General features: G+C 35.5%; 1 protein-coding gene across 4 annotated transcripts in view; it reads right to left on the bottom strand.

Annotated features, from left to right (window-relative positions):
* Window positions 1-182: 182 nt before the first annotated feature.
* The window catches only part of CDH12 (cadherin 12), a 643,007-nt gene continuing 616,243 nt past the window's right edge, over window positions 183-26,946 (bottom strand). For 3 of the 4 annotated variants that reach the window (XM_054515894.1, XM_054515891.1, XM_036406719.2), the window contains 5 exons: window positions 21,847-21,983; window positions 15,127-15,248; window positions 14,494-14,611; window positions 9,945-10,196; window positions 183-6,417 (listed from right to left, as the gene is read on the bottom strand). In XM_054515894.1, the coding sequence (XP_054371869.1) occupies window positions 5,921-6,417; window positions 9,945-10,196; window positions 14,494-14,611; window positions 15,127-15,248; window positions 21,847-21,983 (1,126 nt within the window). In that variant the 3' untranslated portion in view covers window positions 183-5,920. Of the gene's footprint in view, window positions 6,418-9,939; window positions 10,197-14,493; window positions 14,612-15,126; window positions 15,249-21,846; window positions 21,984-26,946 lie in introns of those variants that run through there. The other variant, XM_054515895.1, reaches the window with a different exon arrangement.

The following is a 26,946-nucleotide window of genomic DNA, read 5'->3' as shown; positions in this document are numbered from 1 at the left end:
TACTCAAGACAGGTAACAAAGTGAAACACATGCAAAAGAGGACATGTATTGTAGAGGTTATCTTCTTTATGCAGCAATGATTTTTTTTTTAAATATAGACTAAGCCTCAGCCTTAGCAGCAATCAGTGTTATTGTCCCTGTTAAGGACAGAAAAGTGTAAGGTCTGTATAAGGTGTGCAGTATTGAAGGAAATACAGAAATTCCAATGGTTAAAATCTGAGGGAAATACCAAAATATGCATGCATATAAGCATATGATATGTAATAAATAAGAAAAAAGCTTTTTATCTATGTGATCTGGAAAATTAGAACTGAAGGAATGTTGATATGAAGATCAAGTAAATTTACAATAAAATCATAATAGGAAAATAAGTTAGTCAAACTTGGGTAGTAAACTTTTACTCAGCGCCGGCAGAAGCTGAGATCCCAGCAAAACACTGAGAAACCAACCATGTTATGAGACTTCCCAGATACTAATCAAGCACTATTCAAAAACACATTCAGCCAGATATGATCCCTATGTATTAAGCAACCCAAAAACTATCAGTTTTTCAGGACTTTCTCAAACATCTTTTTCAACCTGTATAAACTCTGAGCCTCCATGACTCCCTCAGCTAGTCATCATGTGAAGAACCACATCTGTTTTTTTTTTAATTTCACCCTTACATCCACTTGTTTCATGTGATGCCCCTTACTTCTTGTACTGGAAATTGCAGTAAGTAATTTATCCCTCTCCACCCTGTCCTCATTGCTAGTAACTGTATAGATTACTACTCTATTCCTTCACTCCTACCTCAGCTGTCTCACAGAAGCAAATCATAGTTACTATGGATGGAGCTTTGAGAAACCTGATCTAGTGGGAGGTGTTCCTGACCATGCCAGGGAGTTGGAAATAAGGTGTTTAAGGTCCCTTTCCAACACAAATCGTTGTGTCATTCTATGATTCTACTCTGCTTATGCAGTTAGGCCCCTAGTGCTATTGAGCTTCCTCAAGCTAAGGAGTCCGAGTGTGATTTTATCACAAGTCACAGAATGGATGGGGCTGGAAGATACCTCTGGAGATTATCTAGTTCAGCCTCCCTGTTTATAGCAGGGCCAATTACAGCAGGTTTCTCAGGAAAAAATCCAGTTGGGTTTTGAAGATCTCCAAGGTTGGATACATGACAACTTATCTGAGCAATATGATCAACTGTTTAACAGCCTGACAATAAAGTACCCTTTTTCTTACATTTTAATGGAATTTCATGCATTTCAATTTAAGTTCATTAACACTTGTCCTGTCACTGGGCACCACTGAGAAACACCTTGCTCCACCTTGTTTACTTCCATCCATCAGGTATTAATACACATTGACAAGATTTCCCTGAGTCCTGGGAAGCAATTCCATTGGAAAACAGGCATGAAATTAAGATTAAAAAAAAGAAAATTACCTGGAAATTTTAGTTGAAAACTAAAGTTGAATAAAAGAAGCCTATGAATTAAATAAATAGGTTAAAAAAACCCAATACTCCAAAGTCCCACCAAAAATCTCCAGGTACTTTTCTTAGTTTTGCCCAAAATAGCAACAGCTGGTGGTGCTCTGACTACTTATCTGATTCTTGATTTAAATAAGAACAGAAAAGGTTTCAGTTTATTATAGATTTTCCATTACAAAAAGGTTGTGAATGAGTGTAATATAAAATTTGATTTTCATTCACACTTAAGTGTCATCTCAGTAGGGTTATTATTGGGGGTCATTTCATTAGTTTCTTTCATTAAGTTTTTCAAAGCTCAAATATGTTTTTATACACACAGGATTTAAATGTCTATGCTAATAACATTTATAATAATAAAAGTAATAATATAACTGCAAAACCAGTACAACCTCGAATCTCAACAAGTAAAATACAGTCATTAATGTAATATTAAATGTCTTTAACCCAGTGAATTTTTACCTTTTATTCCTGTATTCATTCAGTAGAGATCTGTTATTCCATAGCAACACAGTCTTAACTCTCACATCAATAATGGAGGTAAACCTAGTATGAATATAGCATCCGCAGAACCAAATTTTTAGCAGTGTAAAATGAGGATATGGAAATCTTATTGTCAAGGCAAGAATTATTTGAAGGCAATCTCTAGAACAATATTATTAGTAAATATTGAGTCATTTATTGGTCTTTGCTTTACAATGAACTCTGCTTCCAAAACCTAGAGTAAATCTGCAGCAACTGTGATTGTATTTCAAACAGTGAAATTTAGCCAATATATAAAATAAGTAAAAATCATGAAATTATAAAATATTCAACCACATCTTGGTGTAGGAGACATAATGTACTGTCTTTGCTTTCCAAATCCTTGCTCTTTGACTCACTGTCATTTTTGCAGATTTGTGTTACAAGAATAGCAGTAATTTCAGATTTGTGTGGTAGAAGACTTAAACCCAAATATTAATAATCTTTTATATTCTGGCTTCACAGAGAAATTGTATGAAATTCCCTAAGTATTGACATTTTCAGTTTTCTTGAGAGGGCAAGGATGATTTTTTTTCCTTCTTCTCTGAAGGAAATCATTTGGCAATTCTGTACATTTGTGATATAAGTTTAATAGTTGACTTTCCTTAGATACTTCCACTCTTAGCTGAATGCTTTATTTCAGCACCAATAGTGTAAATCATAAATATTTAACTTAAAAAGTGGAAATTTTTGTGCCAGTGAAGTATTTCAATTACTTCATATGCAGAAAGTATTTTACAAAATGTTGTGATTTGCATTGTTGGGACATTTGAGATTATGTTAAATGAGTATGCACTAGTGTCCTATTTTTGGAAATTAAAACAAAAACATTCTCTCAAATCTGTGCCTTTTATACATTTTCTTAGCTTCTTGACACTCTGATAGCATTTGTGGTTTTGGCAGAAGAGAGACATCCACTTCAACATATTGACTCTGCAAGGGTGTTTTTTAAGACATAGTGTGTAAAGCCAGAAGACATTAACTGATACATGTCTGATACTGATCATACATAATTTGCATATGCACTGGGGCTCCCTAATTCTACTGACTTAATGTCATCTCAGATGCCTTGACATATTTTAATTTTTGTAAATTTCATATTTCTTTAATTATCATTTAAAAAATAAGATGTTAAAACCCTGACAAATATCTTTTAGAAAGGGAATGAAAGAACATGGAATCAAACCCAAATTTCCTGAATCCCAGGTTATGAATAAATGAAAAGCAATTCCTTTTCTTAGTTCTACAGAACTGTTTACAAAAAATACCCCTATAATGTTAAAAGTGTTTGATCACTCTTCAAAAATGGTCTTCAAATATTTTAATTATTTATTTTAAGGGCACTCTTGTAACTAATTACATTTTTTTTCTAAAATCTTCCTGGATGTGTATCAATTATGTGATAGCAGCATCTCAGCTACAAATATCTTAAATGTCAAAAATATACACTTGCTATTCAATTTTGGTATTGATTTAACATACAGCCACTCACTGCAACATACAGATTATGTGTAGCAGCATGTTAAAGATCATGTTTTCTGTCTACCCATTTTGGAAGTCAGGCTCACATATAGACTGTCCAGCTTAGAAACCAATGCCTACCTATTCAAGACAACTAATGTTCAGCCAGTATGAGCTACAAATACAGAGAATTTCCTCGGGAGTGAGCATGCCTCATGGTGTCAAAAAAGTCAAACACTGCCCTCATTTATGGTGATTTTACTAGTGAAAGGCATGTAAAGGACTAACACAGTTGCTAAGAGCAGGGTTTGGCTACAGGACTGCACATCTGAAAATGATCCGAGTCAGAGGTTTGTTTTAGTTGTGGCAATAGTGTAAGAAGCATTGCCATGAACATACTACATAAGGAACCTTTGCTAATTGGTTGTGACTCTTGTATGAATCAAGTCTCAGTTGTGACTGGTAGAAAATATAAATATTTCTTCTTTTACCCAGTGTTCTGTTTTAGGCCCACTGTGCAGTATCAAGTTGCTTTTGATGTACTGTCAAGATGTGTGAAAATTTAAAACAATCTTCCACACAAAACTTCTGTGCTGTCAAATGAGCTCCATCACTTCCTCTGCTTTCCTGTCCTGTGAGGAGAGAGCTTTTATTGATTTAGTCTGTCTTTAGGGAACACAGGAGACCTTTCCTGAAAACAAAAAAAACCACAACATTTCCTTGTTGCCATTTGCTGTGTCTCTTCCTCAGCATGCTGCTGGTAGAAGCTATGCCAATTGTGCTTTTGATGCAACCCTGTCCAATTTTACTGAATGATCCAAAACTCATTTATAATGCGTTTCAAAGTCTTATTGAGAGATTAAGTTATATAATGTTGAAATATCTTTACATTTCCCCCAGAGAGTAAAGGGAAACTTATGCACATTAATATCAGACTTGTGAGCTAAGTATATCTGATAGTTATTAATTCTTTAGCTATACAAAAGGTAAGCTATAGACCTGAGGTGAACACAATACTTGTGGTTCAAGAGAGACTCAGGCTGACCTTGGCAGTGCCATTAATCATGAGTAGAGCTCAAACAGATTGTATACCACTGCAGATACTTTGGAAGGAGAATAAAAAGATATATGCATTTTGGGAGCCATAAACCATTGCCTTACAAAATGCCTATGCCTTAGATCATCAGAAAAAAGTCACATAAAATAGTTTTGCAAGACATTTTCCAAGACATAATGCCTTGTGCATATCTGAACTTCTGCCATCTGCACAGCTATATTTAGGCATGCATATGTACATAAAGAGTGGACAAAAGTGCTGGTTTATATATTTATTCTGCTTCTGTTTAAATTTTGTCAAGAACAAAATTAAGAAAATGTCCAACCTCAAAAGGTTTTCTCAAGTTTCTGTGGGTGTGGCAGTGAAATATGGTGAACTGTAGCAGATCATCAATGGAAAAATAACTATATTTATAATATATATGTTTATGGTGACTACAGAGTAACAATCTAACTGCAAAAAAAAGTGGTGTGGAGTTATTTACATGTACTTCTTTAGTGATAATTATAATGGAAGGAGTGTCTTGGTACTGAAAATACAATAATAGTCTTTAAAGACCCTCTCCATTTTTACATTCTAATAATAGTCTAATTTCAAAAGAAGAGGGAGAGACAAGGGAAATTTCCTTCACATCAAGGAATAGCTGCTTTCATCTTTTTATTATTTTGGAAAAATGTAGTATTTGTATGAACATTTTAAATATCACCAATATATGCTAAGATCTTTTCCTTTTTAATTTGGGCTTTACATCTTCAAAGTGAGCAACAGGATTTTAAATTTAATTTTTCAGTGAAACTTTGGAAGAGGAAATATGATGTCTCGACATACTGTTTTCTTTAAAAAAAAGACAACAAACATAACCCCCAAACACAATGTACACACCCCACTCCTCCCCCACAGTTCTAGTCATTAGATACTCCAGGAAGTGATCTCCAATTTTTTTCTAAAAGAAGTCAGCATGTTGCTATTGCTTCTTGTCTTAAAGTTCATGTTTGATTTACCATTCAGTTTTGTAACACCATCACAGCAGACAGCTTACCACTTAAATGATAAAAGTTTCAATAGGCACTTTAGTGGAATTACGAAAAAGCTACCACTCTTCCACCATGATGCCAGAAAGCTACCTTCTTTCTAAGTCAGGTCAGTAAACTGCACCTTGTAGGCCTGAGCTTGTCTCACTGTAATTCCAGAGTAACAAAATAACAACAACAAAAACCTGTGTATGTTACAGGATTTATCATTCTTTCTCAAATCAAACCAAAGCTGACAGTATGATAAATGTAGTAACTTGCTGGAAACAATTGCTGTCTTTTATAATCAAAGTAATTGTGTCTTGTATAAAGCTTAGGTTTATCTTTTAAATTTGTTGTTGGTTTGCTTTTCTTTTTGTTTCACTGTTGTAGTTGTACTTAAGTGACTTTGTCAGGGTTATAACTTTCTTCTCCGAACATATCTGCCAAGATCTTAAAGCGAGGTCCCCAGTCACTCAGATAGTCATAATCCTGATCTGCCTCTGTAGTGAGTGAGTCTATAGAGCTGAGAGACTCTGCAACAGATCCGTTTCCTTCATAAGCATAGGTTGCCAAGGAGTCATAAGGGGGTGCAGATGGATCTACATCATTTTCTTGCAGCCTTTGATTAATGAAATCTCTTATGTCTGTGTTATCTTCTGCTGGTGGTCTGTGGCGCGTAAAACGCAAGGTGTCTGGCTTTATGTCCCTGCGTATTTTATTATCTTCAATCACTTTGGGATTCCTCAGGGCACCTATGTCAAAAGCCTGGGTGTCCTCTTCTCCACCTCCTTCATCATCATAATGGATGACATTATCTCTGATGTCTTCTTTAGAGGTCATCAGGGTGTCTTTCTTCTTCTGCCTCCGTAGTGCTACATACAGTACTACAATAACTGTAATGAGAGACAACTGAAGTTAAGACATGCAGAGAAATAATTTGGTACTCTGACGACACATCATTATATCTTTCTTTGAAAGCCACAAGCAATCAAAGGGACTTTTGTCCTTAGAAAAGAACAGTGCTTAGCAGTGCTGCAGCCAATGAAAAATTATATGCTCTTTGACATATGAATCTAACTTTCCTAAGTGATTGCTGTACTGCTGGAGGAAGTATCAAATACTTTTCCTGCTGGCCTGCTCTGCAAACTAATAGAATTGAAAAGGACTTCAGGTTTTTAGTTCAGAGAGACATTTAAAAATATTTTTAAAAAATATTTTGCATAGAAAAATAGAGAAAGAACCCTAAATTTACACTTGGAAGACAAGAATAAAAAACTAAACCAAAACCTCGACACAAAGAGTATTACAGAAAAAAAAATGGAATTTTGAATAATAAATAATTTGAATAATTTCAAATTTTGAATTTTTGGAATAGAGAAAAAAAAAATCCTACTGTATCTTTTTAAAAAAATCCTACTGTACACTTCAGCCTCTTCAGGGATCTGCTTCAAGAAATTACTTGTTATAAGGTTCTGGAGAGAAGAGGGGTCTAGGAGAGCTGGTTGATTTTCAAGTATCATGTCCTCCAAACTCAACAGTGGTCAACCTGAGGAGCAGGAAATCAAGAAAAGGCAGCAGGAAGCCTGCATTGATGAATAAGAAGCTCTTATCTAAACTCAGTGATAAAAAAGAGGCATCTAAGAGTTGAAAACAGCGACAGGTGAGCCAGGAGGAATATGCAGTGACAGTCTGAACACGCAGGAATGCGGTAAGGAAAGACAAACCCCACATGGTGCTGTCTCAGGAGGGACACAAAGGGCAGCAAGAAGGGCTAGTACAAGTAAGACAGAAAGAAAGGGTAGAAAGGTAAAGGTGGGCCCACTGCTGAATGGGGCAGCGGAGCTGTTGCCAAATGACATGGAAAAGGCCAACCTAGTCAGCAACTTCTTTGACTGTCTTCTTTTGTAAAGTTGTCCTTCAGTAATTCCATGTTTCTGAGACCAGAATGAAGAAAGAAGACGTAATCTTTGGTGGAAGAGGATCAGGTTAGAGAATACTTGAACAACTGACACAAGAGCATGGGATATGGTGAGATACAGATATGAATGATGAGGAAGGTGGCTGCTATCATTGTGAGGATATTTGTGATAATTTCTGAAAGGTCATGGTGACTGGGAAAGGTTTCTGAGAACTGGAGCAAGTGTCACTCCTATCTTCAAGTAGGGCAAGAAGAATGAGCTAGGGAACTAGAGCGGTCAGTCAGTCTCACCTTGATTTTTAGGAAAGTGATGGAGAAAATAATTCTGGAAACTAAGAAGGGGTGTAGGAGTAACAGGCATGTATTTATAAAGGTGAAATTGTGCTTAACTCACTTGATACCCTTCTACAATAAGGTGACTGATTGATGAAGGGAGAAAAATGCAATAATTTTATCCTAACCCTAGCAAAGGTTTTGTTATTGTTATGAAAGCATAACAATCTTCTCAGAAAACCTGAGAAAGTGTGGACTATACAAGCAGATGGTGAGGTGGATTGCAAAGCTGCCAAACTGCCAGACCATAAAGGTTGTGAGAGATATTTCAAAGACCAGATCTCAATCTCTAATGGCCAATCGCTAATAAAGTACCACAGGATTTGGTACTGGGACTACTTTTGTTTAATACTTCCATAAATAGCCTGGATGGTGAGATTGAGTGCACCCTCAGCAAATTTTCAGGCAATAAAAAAGAGTGGTTGTGCCACTGTTCAAAGGGATCTCATCAGGCTAAGGGAGTGGACCAAAAGGAACTCCATGATGTTCAACAAATAGAAATTCCAAGTCGCACACACAGAGAGGAGTAATTGCCTACTGAAGATGCTGTTGGCCAACTGACCAGAAAGCAGCTTGATGGATGAGGCCTTGAGATCCTGGTGGACAACAAGCTCACCATGAGCCATCAACGTGCCCTTGTATCAAAGAAGATCAACAGCATTTGGGACTGCATTAGGAGAAACACAGCTAGCAGGCCTAGTGAGATGGTCATTGGTCTCTGCTCAGCTCTTCTTATGCACGCTTGGAGTTCTGGGCCCATTTCTGGGCTCCTCCCTGAAAGATGCACATGGACTCCCTGAAGTGAGTCCAACGTAGGCCCACAAAGATGATTAAGGGATGGGACCATCTGCCACACTAGCAGAGGCTAAGAGAGCCAGGTCTGCTCATTTTGGAGAAGGCACAGGGGGATCTAACCAGTGTGCATAAATACCTAATGGATGGAAGTAAACAGAGCCAGGCTTTTCTGAGGGGTGTCCTGTCACAGGACAAGAGGCAATGGGCATAAAATGAAATGGAGAAAAATCCATTAAAAAGTTAGAAATAAAAGGGTTCTTTATCACCAGGATGTCAAGCAGTAGAATATGTTGCGCAGAGAAGTTGTGGTGTATCCATCCTGCCTCTAACTGGAATTGTGTCAAAGGAGACAGCATTCTTCTTGCTTCAAAATACTGACATAAGTTATTTGGTTTACTTGGTTTTTGGTTCTGTTTTAAATTCTTCAGAATTAGTATATTTGTGAATTTAATTGCTATTCCATGGGAAGAGTGACCATTTGCCATTCTTGTTCTGATTTGAAATAATATCTTTTCTCAAAACATAACTTTTTGACACAGAGCAGAAATCCTGACTTTTACCCAATCTTACTCAGAAGCTATTTATGCAACCCTGAGTCTTTAGTAATTTACTTAAGTGGCACCTACATTATCCAAATGTAATGAGGTATTCACATGTTATATATTCTGTGTCAGGATCTATTTTTGGGTACACAGTAGACTATCATGGGACCTTGGAAGCCATTAGTATCAAAACAAGGCATAGGCCAACATCTGTAAGACAGTCTGATTTCTGAAGCCCACATGGTACCTTTGTAAGCTTTAAAGTTGATTTTATTTCATTAGCAGCTGCTTCAGGCTATATCCCAAGTAAGATGCACTTTGGATAGGCTGTTAATAAGACAGTACATAAATATAAGGTAGAACAAATAATAATGCCACCTTATGAAATCAATGCCTGCCTAAAATAAAAAAGCTTCCTGTGAAGCTTTAAATAGATGTGGCCAGTAACAGTCTGTTACAATTATTTTCTCCTCTTCCATTTCTTCATTCTCCTTTTGCTTAAGTGGGCATGAAGAATTAAATAAAAGCTCTTACTATGTTCTTACTGCTGTTACTGTCAGTAGGACTTGTCTACCTCAGTAATAATCTAAAAAATGAATCTTTCAATAAAGTAATTTAAAATAATTTAAAAAAATATATTATTTGGGTTCCACTGAAAACTAATGTAATAAGTGATATTGCATGGATTAGCAGATTCATGGTCATGAGCAGTGCTTTGGGATATTCTTCTAGAAATGAACTGCCACACATTTTTCATGACTTTTTTTAAAAACTAGGGGAAGCTAGTGAATAATCAGAGTAAAGCTCTTTGCAGGGTTTAATGAGAACTAACCTAGAAGTATAACAATACACAACAAGATTGCAATCAAAGCCCCTGTGCTGAGGCCAACTGGTAAGAAGATTGCTTCCACATTGCAAGACTGGATGGTGCCATCAGAATCACATCTGCAAACACGGATGGTCAAAGTGTTTGTGCTGCTCTGGATAGGGTAACTGCTGTCTTCAATTACTATTGGAAGAAAGTACAGCTCTTGCTGCCTTCTGCTGTAGCCATTTCTCCTGGTTTCAATCCCAGCTGTGTTGTCTGTAAAACAAGACAGTCATTAGCAGATTTTTATTGTGTACTTCACTCCATATTTTAGCTTGTATCACCTGCAGTAATAGGTTGGTATTTCATATTTGACACTTGGTGAATGACATATTACATAATTGCCTTGATTTCCCATTACAGAAGGCATTGTATTCTGACTGGTACAGTTATTTTTTCAGAGCCTTAAACAATATTTCTTTTCTTGTAAACCTCTTAACAGCTGAAATTTCAAAGACAAAAATAACTAAAAAATCTCCAAACAAAACATTACAAGTGTGATTCTGAAGACTTTTCAGGTTTTTTTCACCTGATCTCCTTACATTCTAAGCCTATGGTCCAAAGGATTTTGAATGCATATGAATTTAGAATAATGTCTGCATCAAATAATTAATTTCCTTAAAAATACAAAGTAATACACATGGACAATATGCAACAATTTTAGCTTTCCTGCCCCGTTAAAAATAACGAGAGAAATTAAATGAGTACTAAAAAATTAGTAAATTAGTAGAATTTCCATCAATTAATCCACTTCTAGACTTTGTCATTTCTTCCCAGTCAGTTATTGATGCTTTTCTGAATCAAAGTAGCAAGGAATTGATGTAAAGATTAAAATAATTACATTTAAAACAAAACTAAAATTAATTTGGCAGGGAATTAATGAGATGACAGAAATAAATGAAAATAACCTGCTGCAATTACCATTTTTCCATGTCATGTATATTCTTTATTAAATATTTTACAAGATATCACATGATGGTTTTTATGCCCCAGAGGTTGGTTACAAGGTAGAAGGATTCAGGGTGCTGAATTTCACACTCAAATACTGGTATGGAGTTCTGATTAAGGACAATAAGAAGGAACCCTAAATATCCAAAATTATGTATGTTATGATTAGACATCACTGAGAAGGTGAATAGCTAAAAAAATGCTTCAGACACCTTTTCATCAAACTCAAACATGGACAGGTCAAGTTCAGTTACACTTAGTTTTGAAAAGGAAAAAATATCTCAGAATAGTTGGAATCAAACCAGCTTCCATCTTCAGCTTTTTATTTCTGTCTATGATTAATCATCTGCACTGTATAAAAAGTTTAAGAACTAATTTGAAGACATTCAGTTTAATCTTTTTTCTATTATTTTTTCCATATTTCTATTATTAGAATTATTTATATTTTTTTTCCTCTAATTGAAACATTGAAGATCACTTTAATAGCTTACAATACAAATAAATGACTTTCCATCCTCCTTTGAGAAGAAGAAATCATATAAATCTCTTAACTCCTTGGTTTTGAACACTTTTTGTTGCTCTCTTTTGACCCCTTTCAATTTTTCAAAGTTCTTTTGAAAATATGTACAGAGGTAGGTGTTTGAACTCTACACAGAAGAGTCTAGAGAAGCTGAGATAGCTTCTGGTTCTTCAATCTGTTGGCAATAAATTAATTTATAGGCTATGTGTGAGAAAAGGAAATTCTGTCTCTTACATGAGCAATGGAGTGTACTCCACATGGAAGCTGCCCTCCAGAGAGCAGAGTGAGGCCAGCAAAGCAGGAAGAGGGAGATCTGTGCTCCCTTTGGAAGAACTCCAGCTCTGGCAGGGCATCACTTCTATTAACACTGTGGATTGATCTCAGTACTGCTGAAAGGCAACCTTGAGCTTCTGTCTCACTCCAGAACTCATTAAGTTATATTCTGAAGTTTGGGGCCTGGCTTCTCTTGGGTGCAGCACAAGAATACCTGCTGAAGTTACATCTGCTGAAGTATCAGACTACCCATGATTTTCAGTTGTATAGAATAGCATGGGATTAAGGCTTCTTGATATATTTAAAATTTTTAAATGCCACCTTTACTTGAAAAATCATTAATTGTACTACAGAGAACAGCACTGTGTCCTCAAAAAATAGAAAAAAAATTGCTTTCACGAAGTACCTGCTTCTTACAAACATAATTGCTAACCTAAAAGAAAAATGGTACTTGCTTTTAAAAGGTTTCTCCAATGAAAATAATGTTGTGTTACTACACCTCTAAACTGTGCACAGAACAGAACTTCCTCCACTTTTTTTAGTAAGCAAAAGGCAGATGATATTGTAAGAGAGGATTTTTGTTTGGACATATTTTCTCCTAATATCTTTGCAAATCATCAAAAATGAAAAAAGGTTTTATGGGGGTTTTTTTGTTCCTTACATTGTAACAAATTGCATACTTCTTTTTTATCTTTTTTTTTGTTTCTAAATGTTAGGAAATACTTTCAAAATTTTATGTCTTGGTGGTTTCCACTTTTTATCAGAATGTTGCACTTGTTTTTATACAGTAATGAAGCTTCATTAACAGACTACTGAGATCCAAAGTCATCTCAGTGTCAACATTACTGGTTAAAAAGGGGAAATTTAATTATCTAATAATATTTGTACAATTTCCTCACCAAACTCGCATGCTAATCACAGTTTACAAAAGCTGTAATTACTGTATAGACTTACTAAGTTTAAAAATTTTTTTGATTAATTGAATCTGCTAAAATTACCTAAGAAGACTTCTTTTTAAAGCAGAACTTTGTAATTATTATTAAAAAAAAGCAAAAAATAAACCAACTTTGGTGAAGTTAAAGAAATTAAAGATTTAATGATTTAAAGAAATCTTAAAAAAAATATTAAAGGTATTTAGAAATACATAGTATTGATGTTCTAAGACTATATAATCATGAAGATTCTACCCATAGGGGCCTTAAAATATGTTCCAGAGCAAAGTAATGCCCTAATCTTCCAAGAACAGAAGTAAGGGAACCTGGATCTGTTGTAAAGTTATCCTTCATATTCATTGAGCTCTCTGTCTCAAGAGAATTGTTTGAATGCCATTTGATAAAATGTGTTAGATCTACATAGTTTTGGTTTTATAAGATACTATTATTCATGTCTACAATATTATGAATGGTTTCACTATATTCTCTATTTACGAATCCTTAAGTGAAGTTCTTGGCTCATCAGTTCAATCTTTTTAACAATCTATGACACACAAAGATAAAAGCCACTATTTAGTTTCAGAATAAACCATTTTCATTGTATCAGCCTCACAGGAGAGTTATACATAAAGAGAAAAGAAGCACAGTTTGTTTTTTCAAATTAATTTCTCCCTGGCCTTTCTTCAGGATTAATAGTGGTTGTTGGCTTTAGTTTTCTATTATGTTGTTGGCTTTAGTTTTCTATTACGTAACAATGTCAATAGTGCATGGCTTCAAAAGTTATGCCGGCCATATACATAATTTAAATTCATTTTTTTTAAAGGCTATAAAAAGGCTTTTGCAATTTTATTTCAATTGGTGTATTAATTTCTAGCACTTTTAAGGGCTTCGGTCACAAGAAAACCCAAGAAAGGGCTTAATTCACGAGAAAGGAACCTTTACCTCACAAATGATGTAAACTCAAATTTAAATTGAAAACAGCAATGAAAAAATTAAGAATTATAGACTTTTTTACATAGTGATACTTATAACCCGCACAGTCGATGTTTTTGAACTTTGTTGGATGGCTTTAGATGTTCTTTCTTTGAAGTGTAATTTAAATTTAAAGATCATCTAATAGCTCAAATACTTTTTTTTCTCTTATTTGACTAAAGTAGCTAGTGATGAAAATTTACTACAGTTTTGGTTTAGCTGTGTCTGTTCACAAGACTACATCCTTGAAGATGCTTACAGTAGAAAAAAATAAATAAATTTTTTTGTCTTGGTTTTTTTCTTTGCCATCTAACAAAAGAGTTCAAGTTACAAAGGAGAAAAAAGTATATTCAGTTATGACAAAAATTGGAAGAAAAATCAGGGATGCCAGTTGTATAAATTTCCAAGTTATTAAGGGTGTTGTACTTCAGCAGCTCTGTCGATATTTAGAACTCACTCTTCTGCAGGACTACGTATCCTCAAGAAAGCACAATATCTGGGTACTTTGAAAATGGTTAGCAAAGTTGTATTTAAACAAGACAGCAATAGTGCCTTGTTTAAAGGTATACCTGCATTGGCATATGGATTCTTCCTGAGATACTGAATGATAAAAAGGAAGAAAATAAAACAGGTAGCAGTGTTTTTGAAGGCCTGTAGGGAAATCTCAGCCTTTGGTGTTCTGACAATTCCTGCCCCTAAAAATAAGAAAAGGTGCAAGACCTGAATTTATATTAATATAAGTCCCAGAGAGTTTAGCAATTAGAAATGTCAAAGAAAAATATTAGGTTTGCACACACAACTGTAATTGAAGTAAACATATTTATCATTGTAACTATGCTGCTCTGAGAGTTATGGGTAACCAACTTACTTCTGTAGTCATGGACTGTGAAGTTTGGTTTGTTGGAAGCCTCAGATGACAGTTTGAAGGAAAACCTTTGCCCAGCTGGTGACAAATCTTTATCTGCTGCAGTGATGGTCTGTATCACCTGAAACCAGATTAATTCTGAATCAGTTCACTCTTCCAAAAGAAGCAGTTTTGTAGAAGTGCAAAGTGAACATCAAACAAAACCATTGAAAGTGAGATCTTGCCGGGTTACTGTCATTCCTTCAAAACACTGCACAGTGGAGGTAAGAAGTCTCAATTCTATAATCACCAGAGAACTCAAAAGGTCTTGCTTTGATAAAAATCAGAAAGATTTACTGTATATTCACGGTATTTAAAATTTATTTTTTATATTAAAATGCTAGTGATGGCTTTTGGTTGAATGATATTAAATGCACAATAAAGGGTGGCTCAGGCCCATATAATTGGAGAAATTTAAAAAAAAAATAGACTGCAAATTGACCATAAAAGTCAACAAACAGAATTCCAATATGTATTTCCAACACAGACATCTTGTTTGTAGAAGAATTGATGTAATTTTTAAACCCAGAAATTTCTACTGCTATAAATAATAAGGAAAGAAAAATCAAAAGAGCAAACATAACAAATTTGAAATACCTGTCCTGGCTTGGCATTTTCACATACAGATGTCTCATATGGAACTGAAATTTCAGGAGGAAACTCGTTGACATCCAAAACATTTATTATAACATTGACTTTGCTGGTTAATAGTGGGTTACCTATAAATAATTTTAGAAGAAACACATTACATTTGTTGACATCACCAGTCTCAAAACTGTCAAACTTGTGATCTCAGTACTGTGGCTCCCAAAAACCCTTGACTTCCATTTATTTTTTATTTGAACTAAGAAGAAAATGGAAACAAACTTCTTATCATTTTTTACCAGACTTTGATCCATTAGTCTTCACGGGTTTAGGAATCAATCAGGGGAATTATGTTTATCAAAGCATAAATGGAAAAGAAGTGAAGTTGCACCTGTTATTAAAGATGCAAACTTTTTTCAGATCACTTTTCATTAAGCCAGTGGAAAACACTTCCAATGATTAAAACTGAATTCTGTTTTCCACAACTAAATGCAGAAAATCAATATTTATTGCCTAGCCATTGTTTAAATCTTCAGGATATTAAGGAGGCAAGTAGAGCATACTGATTTAGAAGACAGAGAAAGAGAGAAAGATATGGAAAAACAAAATCTTGCTGCCAGCCAGACAGAGTCAGTGTTAAATTTAGCAATGGAACACTCACAGCTAGCATTCAAATATTTGGCCATGTCATGAAAGGTATTTCTTTAGCTGCAAAAGTGTTTGCAGGCAGCAAATACTTTTGTGCAAAAGAAATGTTAAACAACAGTATACACCATGTTTCTTTCCACTGTCCTTCCTCTATAGATAGTCTTCATCAGTCACTAGATGCATTTTATAAACAAGTTTACTTGCAAGTGCAATGTCTGAAAAAACAGAGACCCCAGTACAATAAAGCAGATAATGTTCTCTTTTACTTCATGCTGAGACCTCCTGCAAAATAGAAAATATGTGAACAATAGTATAGCTGGTGAGTCAAAAGTATAATTATTTTATCCTTTTTCACTTAAGATGAGTGGCAGAAACAGTTAACTACAGAAAAAATCTATAGTATAAATCAGGGTGTTGTAGGAATGACAACGTGACATCATGTTTTAGTACAAGAGGAGCTGTCTTGAATCTTCAGGAAAAAATCATAGAATCATAGAATGGCTTGGGTGGGAAGGAACTTTAAAGATATCTAGTTCCAAGCCCCCTGCCACATGCAGAGACACCTTCCACTAGACCAGATTGCTCAAAGTCCCTTCCAACTTGGTCTTGAACATTTCCAGGGATGGGGCACCCACAACTCCTCTGGGCAACCTGTACCAGAGGCTCAGCACCCTCACTGTAACAAGTTTCTGTCTTGTATCCAATCCAAAGCTACTCTCTTTCAGTTTGAAGCCATTCCCCTGTCCTGTCATTACATGCTGCTGTCAAAACTTCTTGTAGGCTCCCTTCAGGTACTGGAAGGCCACAATTAGGTCATTCCAGAGTGTCCACTTCTCCAGGCTGTAAAAGCTCAGTTGTCTCAGCCTGTCTTCATAGAAGACATGCTCCAACCCTCTGATCATCTTCATGGCCCTCAATGGATCTTTCAAATTATTTGCATTGGGCACTTGCTTTGCAGCTTGTATAATCCTTGGCATTTCTTTTTTTTTATCACTAACATAGCAAAGGGCAAAATCTCTTCACGTTGTCACTGTAAAACATTTGCATATTTTCTTCCTTATTCTTAGGAGCTACTAAATGCAGTAGTAGTTTCTGGAGACCTCTGTCAAAACCAAAGGTATTCCCCAATTATTTCCTAGTTACACAGGACTAGCTGAAGATGAACTTTGTTTAACCTATTTACAAGTAGTAGATAAACTGGCCAAGCTATAAACACATCTGGGAACCTAGAAGACAACAAAAATGCACTACCCAGATCACACATTTTTAGTCCCTGCCTTCTAATTTAATAGAGAAATATTTGATATTTAATATAGAAATATATATAATGACATCGCTTTGAATTATCATTTATTTTCAATTCAGCATTATCCCTACTTGCAGAATGTCTCTGTGGAGGAGGGCATTGTGCAGTACAATCAAAGGGACAGTTTGGTCTAGCAACTAGGAATTGGGCACTCATTCTTTAGGTGCTGGAAGAGCTGGAAGAAATCTAGATCACTTGTTCACAGTTGAATTGGTTCCTTTGTATAATAGGAAATTTAAAAAAAAAATTAAGAAGTTATTTTATTCAGTAGAGGGCAAGACCTCTATAGAGAGATCAGAAAATCCCTGAACAGGTCAAATTCATACAGCTACTGGGAGAAACAATCTGACCTGAAACTTCCCTCCTAGCAGTGCTCACTGAAAAGGACACAGCAATTCACATGGTGTAACTCAGGTTTTGCTTTAGATGTTTTTGTGTGTCTGTGTTCATTTTAAGGTACAATACTGAGGAACAGGGGTTCAGGACATATTCTTCAAACAGATTAGAGATTAATGCATTGCCACCAAAATACAGGTGTAGGTGTCCATTTCCTTTTAGAAATATGTTCACAGTGCCTTTCCAATAAATCTTTTGAATGTATTTAAAATTTATCCATCATGTACATGAAAATATCAGATGATTTTGATAATTTCTGTTAGATATGTCAGTTTCTTCAGGAAGTTTTTTATGTCATATTTTTGTAAAGTAGCTAGTATAAATTACTTTTTTCTGCTTTTTGCAACCATTTAGGCCAATATGTGACCTATATTTTTAAAATTAACAGAAGGATTTGACATTTTTTCCCCCCTCAAAGTCAAAACAGGATAACATGCTCTGGAAGTATATGTGAATATGAGTACACTTTTTTACATTTATTTCTCACTGATGGTATCTGATTTATTCTCTGGGGTTCTTTGAAAGATGTATTAGAGGCCAAAATCTTCTATTCGTAAGTATTTCAGCAAACTAGAATTTTACCTTGCACAAATGGTCTGGAAAAGACAGATATGAGAGTAAACAGAATTACTAGAGCCTAAGATGAATTTATTTCAGGTTTTCATTCTGTTTATATGATTTTCTCTCTGGTTTGCACAGACATCACTTTAACTACTTGTATATATAAATGAAGACTGTGAGAAGATTGTGTACAGCTTTGAATTCATATGAAATACCAAAGACCTGTAATACTTGATGTGAGCAAGCATGAAGGATTGCATTTAAAATACTACTTTGCAGACTTGACCTCCATTTTCTCTGGTTTTTGGTTGATGTTTCACTCAAATTCAAGTCTTCATGAACCCTGTGAACACAATTGTGACGTCCATACTGGTATCAGTGAGTGAGTCACTAAAAACATCTGCTTATGCCTTTAAAACCCAGATTACACAGATGAGAAGACAAACTGGTAAATCATGACCTAGAAATTAAAAAACTGATTTCATGTTTCAATTCTGCCTGTAAGATATAGGAAAATTATTTAGCTTCATTAATTTCTTTTATCAACTTAATTAGTTGACTTCATTTTCCCTTTTTTTCCTGTCTGTACAACAGTGACCATCCTGCTTCCTTTTTTTGCTTGATTACCATCATTTGTCAGCATCTTAATGGTTCAAAGCCATTACAGCAGTAGAAAACATGTAACATTCTTTGAATAATGAACTTGTGAAAATCCAAGGTATCTGAGAAAATAGATACTGACTATTGAGGAGAACTGCTGATTCCTTAATCCCAGTTATGGTACGCAGTAGAAGATCAATTCCATCTTGTGATTTAAGGTGAGGTTTCTTTTAACATTCTAAAAATTTGGACCTAGACATAGCTGAGTTAGGAAGATGGTTTGGACAGGAAAGATTATTACTTCAATTTTACCCTTAAATTATGCCTTGAGGAAAGGAAAGCAGAAGTAAGTTCTTATGCATTTTATTTATGTCCTCTTCTATAAAATGGAAAAAAACCCACTTCCATACTAGGTAATTAGGCAGCATATGGAGGAATTTTGACCACTGGACTGTTTTTTTTCTTTATGCCACTATGCTCTTGTAGCAGTTCTTGGTACAGTTTTGGCCCGTGGCAACCAGTGGTCTTGTGGACAATTCACATGCATGTGCTGGGAATTAGTAAGGGCAGGGACTACTCTTAAAGGATCAATTTACATGTGGGGACTCTGGAAGGTAAGAAGGCATAGAAATGAGCTAAATGAGCTGCTTCATGCCAGCTGGCCTTTGTGATTGAAATGAATGACAGCCACGTTTAATTTATTAGTTTGGATAGGTTCTGTGGCATCAAAAAATGTTCAGAAACAGCAACCATGCAGACTACTAGGGTATTGATTTATTTGAATTATTAAGAAACAAAACAACAAGCTAAAATGAAATATAGTCATGTAATAAAAAAAAGTACAGAGGAATTGGGAAGTGAAATGGGGAAAAAAATGTGAGTCTGAAACATCCTCCACCTGTTCAAGCACTTTGTCCTATACAAAACCCAAACTTTATATCTCTGAATGGGTTAGGGATGTTCTGCATTCAGCTGCCTTCTCAGTATGTCTGCAGAACAGTCATCCATCTCCTGCCTAAAAATATCTCCGTTCAAGGACAATTCAAGAAAAGTTAGTTTACAGAATGACCATTAGGATGTGCCTAAAAAGTGTGGGAGGTGTTGTTGCTATTCTCTCACAATGACAAAACAAAATTTTAGCAATGACATTTTTAAATAACATAATATCTTACTAGTTATAAGTCTACTTATTTATTCTTATTTTATAAAGACATATATATATATGTCCTTATAGACAGATAAAGTCACCAGGAAAATACTTCAATAACAATACTGTCTGTTCTTTTCTGAAGAAAGTTTATGCAGCTAATTTCAATACTGGGCCACATTTTTAAATAGTCATGTATATGTGAAGGCACTTCTCAGTGTGTTTTCCCTGTGATAAGGGATGACAGTTTCAGTTTCTATGTCAGCACTGGACAACAATCTTCTATATCAATATCTCTTCAAATATAGCAATTTTCCCTCAATCTTTTTCATTTTTTTTCTCTCTAACCCTTATATTTTGCTTTTGTGCAGTGTGTCATCCCTCAATCCTCCACCCTTATTTCTATGCTCTTAGTCAGACAATTACACATACTGTTTTGACAGTTACTATAGCCCAAATCCTCCCAAATTTTGCCAGTTACTGGTATAGTAGAGATCCGGCAATTGTTACCATTATAGATAATGGTCAATAGATAAATAGTTTGGGATATGCTGCAATAAAGCACAGATATGTTTTAGCTGCAGATTCTTAGTATAGCAGTTGATAAAATTTGGGATATCAAAATACATAGTATTTGCCACAGCTCTGCTTAAATATCATACTAATATATATATGTGTCCATGGACAAATAAATTTCAGGGTTTTAGACATCTTTAATTGCTATTGGGAGTAATAAACAGATTTAAATCAAGTTTACTAAAACTGTTTCCCTTGCTGCAGGAAAAAAATTTACAAATCTCAAATGTCCTTTGCCCACTACTAAGCCTAAATAGTTAAGCTTTACTGAAACATAGACCATGATGAGACCGTGTTTCTGCATCTGCCTGCCTTTCAGTTTCTCTGGAAACAAATTACAGTTCTGCTGGTTTTTCTGTGAGTGTACACCTGCACAGATATCTCCACGGACTCAACCACTTCTGACAGCTTAGGCTTCTCTGTTTGTGTATGTCTTTTCCAATCTAGGGATCAAATTCAATCATTAATTTGACTGGTGTTCTCTTTATATTTTCAGGTTCCCAGGAGTGAGCCCGTCATTCTTTTTGAGATAACTACAACTGAGAATCCGGGGGGCGGGGGTTTATCTGAAATAATATATACCATCTCTGCTTCCCAAATCTCCCTGTTAGTAGCATGTATTAACTTTTGAAGACTCAGCCAAACAATGCATTGAGGAAAACATGCTATTTGCTACAGAAACTTGCCTTTTCTGACACATAAACAACATAGAATGAATAAGAAATACAGCATGACTCTCTACAGCATATTGATGTCAACAGAAAGAATTCTGTGGCCTTTGCTAAGTGACCAAAAGATTTATATTCAAAGCATGAGATATACCCATGAGAATTACAGTTTGACAAGAAAATGAATGAGAAATGCTACACATATGGATGGCAATGAAGAAAGTTGCAGGTACATAATATAGTGGAAGAAAGGACTTATAAAAAATAAGGCTATGCAGAAGACACAAAGATAAGAAATGAAATTATCCCACCACAAATCACATAGGAAAAGAAAAGAAGGGTTTAGGCATAAAATTTTGGTCAGAGAGAAGAGATAAGAGCAGAGATGCAGCACACAGATTGTTTTAGGGCATTAAATCTTGACTTAATTTTAGTGTACTTTTTATCTGAGTATAAAATTACTCTTTAAATTTTTCTGCCTTCAAAAAACACAGCGATACACCTGTTTTTTGACTAACCTAATTTCATATGAAGTGACTTAGAAAATCAAAATCATAACTGGAAGGCACCCATACAGCTCCATGATGACAAAGCATTTTTCAGCTTCTAAGGGAACTGTGGTTACATGAGATCTACTAGCAAAACCTTACTAAACAGGGCTGATTGAACTTCACAATTATTCTCATGAGTCTGGGAAAATGATATTCATTGAACCTTCTTAAATAAACACTTGGCAATTCAAGTAGTCTTCACATTATATTTATACCTGAGCATTATATTCTGAGAAAAATACCATATTAGCATATTAATTCAGTTTGTGTCATACTTACTGACTTTACTTGCAATTATAGAGAAATTGTATTGTGCTGTGCTTTCTCTGTCCAGTAATTCATTAGTAGCAATGGTTCCTTCAGTGGCATCTATTGTAAAGTAGCTGTCCACATCATTCTTCCAATCCATGAAGTATCTGTAAGTGAAAAATATTAAAGAAAGTAGATGCAAATGTGCAAAAATTACTCATTTATCATAGCAGCAGTGCACCTGCCTCAAGTTTTGTTATTTTTCTCTTCGCAGCTATTATCATCCTTGCAGGAAGAAGACAATAAAGAATGATTTGTTTATTTCTTTTTTTGCCGAGTTGGAATGCTCAAGGGGAAATGGGATATAATAAAAGGCTTAGTACTCCTGGTGTTCAGATTATTTGAAAACCTTGGAGTCCCAAGAAGTTGATGCACATCTTCTGTGGCCCTGATTATTTATATCAGCCACTTTGGAAGTACTATACAGGCTTATAGGGAAAAAGAAAACAGTATGTGAAATAGGGCTTGAGGTGATGAATGGTGATGGAGAGTGTGCCAGATCTGGTCTCTTTACATCCATTTGTGGCTGCAGTGGGCTGGACATAGCCCTACAAAGAGGTGTCCCAAAGGATTTTGGCAGAGTAACAACAAGGGAGATGGAGAAGAGTATGCTTATTCCCATGCATATATAGGATCAATAAATAGCACTTTGTGAAGAATAGGCACCTTTCACTGGACCTGTGTGGAACAGGGAAATACCATTGTTTTGCATTGTTTTGCTTTATTTTGTTTTGTTTTCCTGAGCCCTTATTTGTCAAGAAGTAGGAACATAGAACAGACTTAAAACTAGAAATGTTTACTTATTTCTTATTTTCTTTTTTTCTTTTTTCTTATTTCTTATTTTCTCTAGCAAGGAATAGAAAGCAGAGATGCACCTGGTAACACAGCTGCTTAAAAGCAATGTGATAACTATCCCAAACCCATTTCCCTTAAATGCTAATTAATTTGAAAGTCTATTTTCACATTTGATGCTACTGTTTGTAGTCACAACAGAATAATATTTTTTTCTGATGCAATTGCCTCCAGCTACTAATTTCCTTTTCATTGTTAGTCTCTTCATACCTTTATAGTGTTTCTCAAAAACTAGGCAGGATTAAATTGAGAAAGCCATTTGTGAGCAGTAGGCAATAAGAACAAAATGGCACTCAACAAGTACATTCAGAAGATTATAAAGCCTAGAGAACCCCTCCTATGGCACCTAATTTCATGTAAACCAGTGAGAATAGGAATAAATCTGCTTTTTCCATCTCTAATTAGAGTTATTTATGTATTTAATATAGAGGGAATGGATTAAGCACTATGTTTACTTCTGTAGAAGGAAGTAATGGTAGAAAGGCATATATGTCACATTCACCAATGAGATATTTCTACTTGGTACTAAGAATGCCAATAGCTCTGGAAGACTTGAAGAGTAAAAAAGCCACAAAGAAGGTGATATGCTCGTTTGGAGACATTTTGTTCAAAATCACAAAAAGATTCCTCTCTGTAGATGAAATAGGTTATTTCATCAATTGACAGGCATCATTACCAGTTTACAGCTTTAATTAAAAAGCCTCAGAAATGGTTTGCTAAAGGCAGCATGTATCCTTTTACATAGTTGAGCAGTCACGTTTTCTTGAATATGATATTATTATCGACACATATTGGTAATTTCAATCTCTTTGTTCAAAATTGCTTGACATTAAAATTATGAAAAATATATAAACCATTTATTAGAAATATCATTACCCTAAGATACTCTCTCAGGAACAGCAAAATTACTCTGTCAGGCTTTGAATGTTTAATAAACTATAATTTCTTCAAAAATTAAATACATAGCAACACACAAATAAATGAGTTCAAAGCATGAGAAAGTAACTTGGCTTTTATTTCCCCTTAGGAAGATTAACTTTTTCTGAGTACCCTGCACATTGCAGTATGAGCCAGGGAAAAAATACAGGCCTTACTTCAAAGCACCATGTGGGGGATGGCCTCCTTCACTGGGGGCTTTGAGAGTACAGAAAACATATTAAGTATGAACATTGTTGTTTTTGAAGGGAAGTTCAGGCATGAATATTTGCAGTATCAGAATCTGATAGTCTGTCTGGAAGCATTCACACAGGTGATAACTTCATGCACAGGCCCAGTATGTCTATTCCTAAATGTAAGCATCAACAGGATCAAAGCCCACAGTAAGCACTGCAGGACTAGCATTACTCCTGCTGGTACTTCCTGCAGAATTCTTCATGGCTTCCATGGAAATGGGAATTGAATTAAATCAGGCTGGTGTTTCAGCTCCTCTCATTTTAATAATCTAAGTATCCAATTATATTACCGAAGGGAGAGGTATAGGCAGAATTATTGGAGATATATTGTCTAAAAAAGATAAATTTAGAAGGAAAACCTGCAAACAAGCATCCATTCTTCCTCCTTTCATTGATTCTCCATGTATAGTACCAAGAAACCAAAGAAACCATACCTAGCAGAAAATCCTCTCACAGGCAGAGCTTCTGGACATAGGTACATCAGTAAGTCTACAAAGCTTAAGAAAAGAGGGAATGGGACCCCACCTATCTGGTCTGAAATGGAAATTTTTTGGGACACCCCAAAGAGGGGGGTCTCTTTTGGCAAAGACCCTAAGAAAATGTAGTTTCCTTTTATAGGCAGAAATTGCTCTTTCACACACTGATGCTCAGTGGGTGATTTTTTGCAAATAGGACATCAACAGCTAATCTCTTTCTAAGGCCAACTGCATAGCCTCAGCTCTGTCCTTAACATGGAAGAGATGCTTTGAAGAAGAGAAGAAATGGGAAAAATGCCTCCAACCAGAAAAGCCAGTAACTTTCCAGAGATGAACCCAGATATCTAGGACATAAAGCCTGACATTTTTTGTGAGACTGGGATATGCAGAGGAACACTGTTGAAATACTGGTATTAGGACAGGTGTCTAGATCTTCCAGTCATGGTCTAGCAGTTTGAAGCAACTGAGGTTGGTTCATTTGACTGCTCAGAGTGCCTGGAAGACAGACCATGGATAAATGCACTAATCCTAAGAGGCATTTCCTTCCTTGAAAAGTTAGGGAGAACTTGTTGATATAGGACAAAGCAGAATTATTTTTCAGAAGTCCCTGTACAGGCCTGCCTGGCAGCTCTCAGTACCAGACATTGATATCATTCGTATTCACTGTCACTGAAGAAATTTTGACATGTATGTCTTCCTGAATACTCTTTCCAGCAGAGAAGTATATTCCAGATTATATTGTTGAAGGCAGTGAGTGTGTGGATGGATATATCTTTGCTAATGCTGCCTGAGTTTTCTCAAGAATAGCTGCATTTGGACATCATGTAGGATAGAAGAGATAGAATGGAAATATTCAGTTTATAAACTTATAAGATTCAAGCCTGTAAGACTCACCCAGAGTCCACAATGACCTCTTAGGAGCTCCAAGAACTATAGACACCCTGGCTAGCAGTGAGGCTGCATGTCCCTCAGAAGCTCCCACAGAACACTCCCAAAGAAGAGGGCTCACCTCTATTCAAAGAGAGAATGATAACAAGGAAGGCTGAGTTGATTCTTGCTGCAGCACAGAAGGTGATAGATCTTGGTGGAGTGTTATTGAATACATGAGTGACAGCAGGTCATCCTTGTGAGGATAACAGTGACTCTGAGCCATCGAGTAGACAACTGTAGGGCCTTCAGACTGCTAAGCCATGAATAAAAGAACTGGACAGCTGTCCTGTGCTGCTGGAGAAACCCATGTGACAACTTGCTCTGAAGGGATGGGAGGTGGCAGGATGCTAAGGAGGCTGTGAAGCATAGGACTCGGGATGTATTTTTTGGTCTTAAAAGCATGGAGGGGAAGATTTCTCCTGCCTATCATGGAAAATGTTCGTGATATTATGGTCATGTAATTTAAGCCAGGAAATGAGCAAGGTAAGACATCTAAAAGTGTGTGTGTTTTAGAGGAAGAGAAAACTGCTTTAAAGATACGCTGAGAGGATTAAAGCCAAATGCCAGAGTTAAAACTCAAGGACTGACCTTAAAGAGTGCTTGAAGCACAGACAATAGATAAAGTGAAAGATAAAAATATAAGATCAGCACAACCAAAATTAGGCATTTGAGGGTTAATGGCTTCTGATCATTGTGCCTTTGTGCTCAATAAACATTTCCTTAAAAATGCCTATTGATTTGTTTTTAGTTTGAGAGAAAGAAATAACCAGATGATAGAGGAGCTTTACAAAAATAACTTTAATTTGTATCAACTCACGCTTTGCTGATGTAGAGCACATTGCTTACTCTAGTACCTAGTGACTTAGAACACAGGCTATTTTTAAGAAAAATATTGCAAAGAAAGGTAACGGGGTGAAATAAAAATTTTCTGTAATGTTATAGATTACTATTTGTGTATATGACCTTAAATTGTTTAAACTGCATTCACTTTAAGTTTTATTTAAATATTAAACTGCAACTAAAAGAAAATCAGGGTCTATGACAACTTGGTATATATAAATACCACCCATCGTATCAGAAATAATAAGCAGTCGCCTAAAAACATTAGGAACATAAATGAAAGCTAAGAGAATTCAGTTGGGTATTGTGATTAATTAAGATTTTTTTATATTTACAATACATATATAATTAAATAGATGAAAGAAGCAAGAAAGCAGGAATGGCAAAAGGGATGAGGGACTGGAAGAATATAAATGAGATTCTAGGTGTGATGAGACTACCTGAAAGCCCAAAGGAATTTTCATTAGTAGAATGATCATGTGCTGTGGCTTGAAATTATTAGATCTCTGCATATAACTGGATGTTGAGAATATGACACTTCCACAGTACAATTTTGTCCTGGTCGTTAAGTCAATAGATAAATATAAAAAAAAATAGAGGAAGCTTACAGAAAAGCAAGAAAAACTGTCTTGGGTCTAGGAATTTCCAAGTTATAAGGAAAGATTAAAAGAAGTAACATATGCTTAGCGTGGATAAGAGATGAAAAAGGGAGACAGAATAACAGCCTAAAGATAACTGAAGATCTTCAATAGCAAAAAAGAAAGGGTAGGATTTCTTTCAACACGGAGAAGTGAAGGGCC

Source organism: Molothrus ater, chromosome 1 (genome assembly GCF_012460135.2).
Source record: "Molothrus ater isolate BHLD 08-10-18 breed brown headed cowbird chromosome 1, BPBGC_Mater_1.1, whole genome shotgun sequence".
Taxonomy (NCBI): Eukaryota; Metazoa; Chordata; class Aves; order Passeriformes; family Icteridae; genus Molothrus; species Molothrus ater.
Note: the sequence above shows the minus strand (reverse complement) of the source record. Positions and strands in the feature narration are given on the sequence as shown.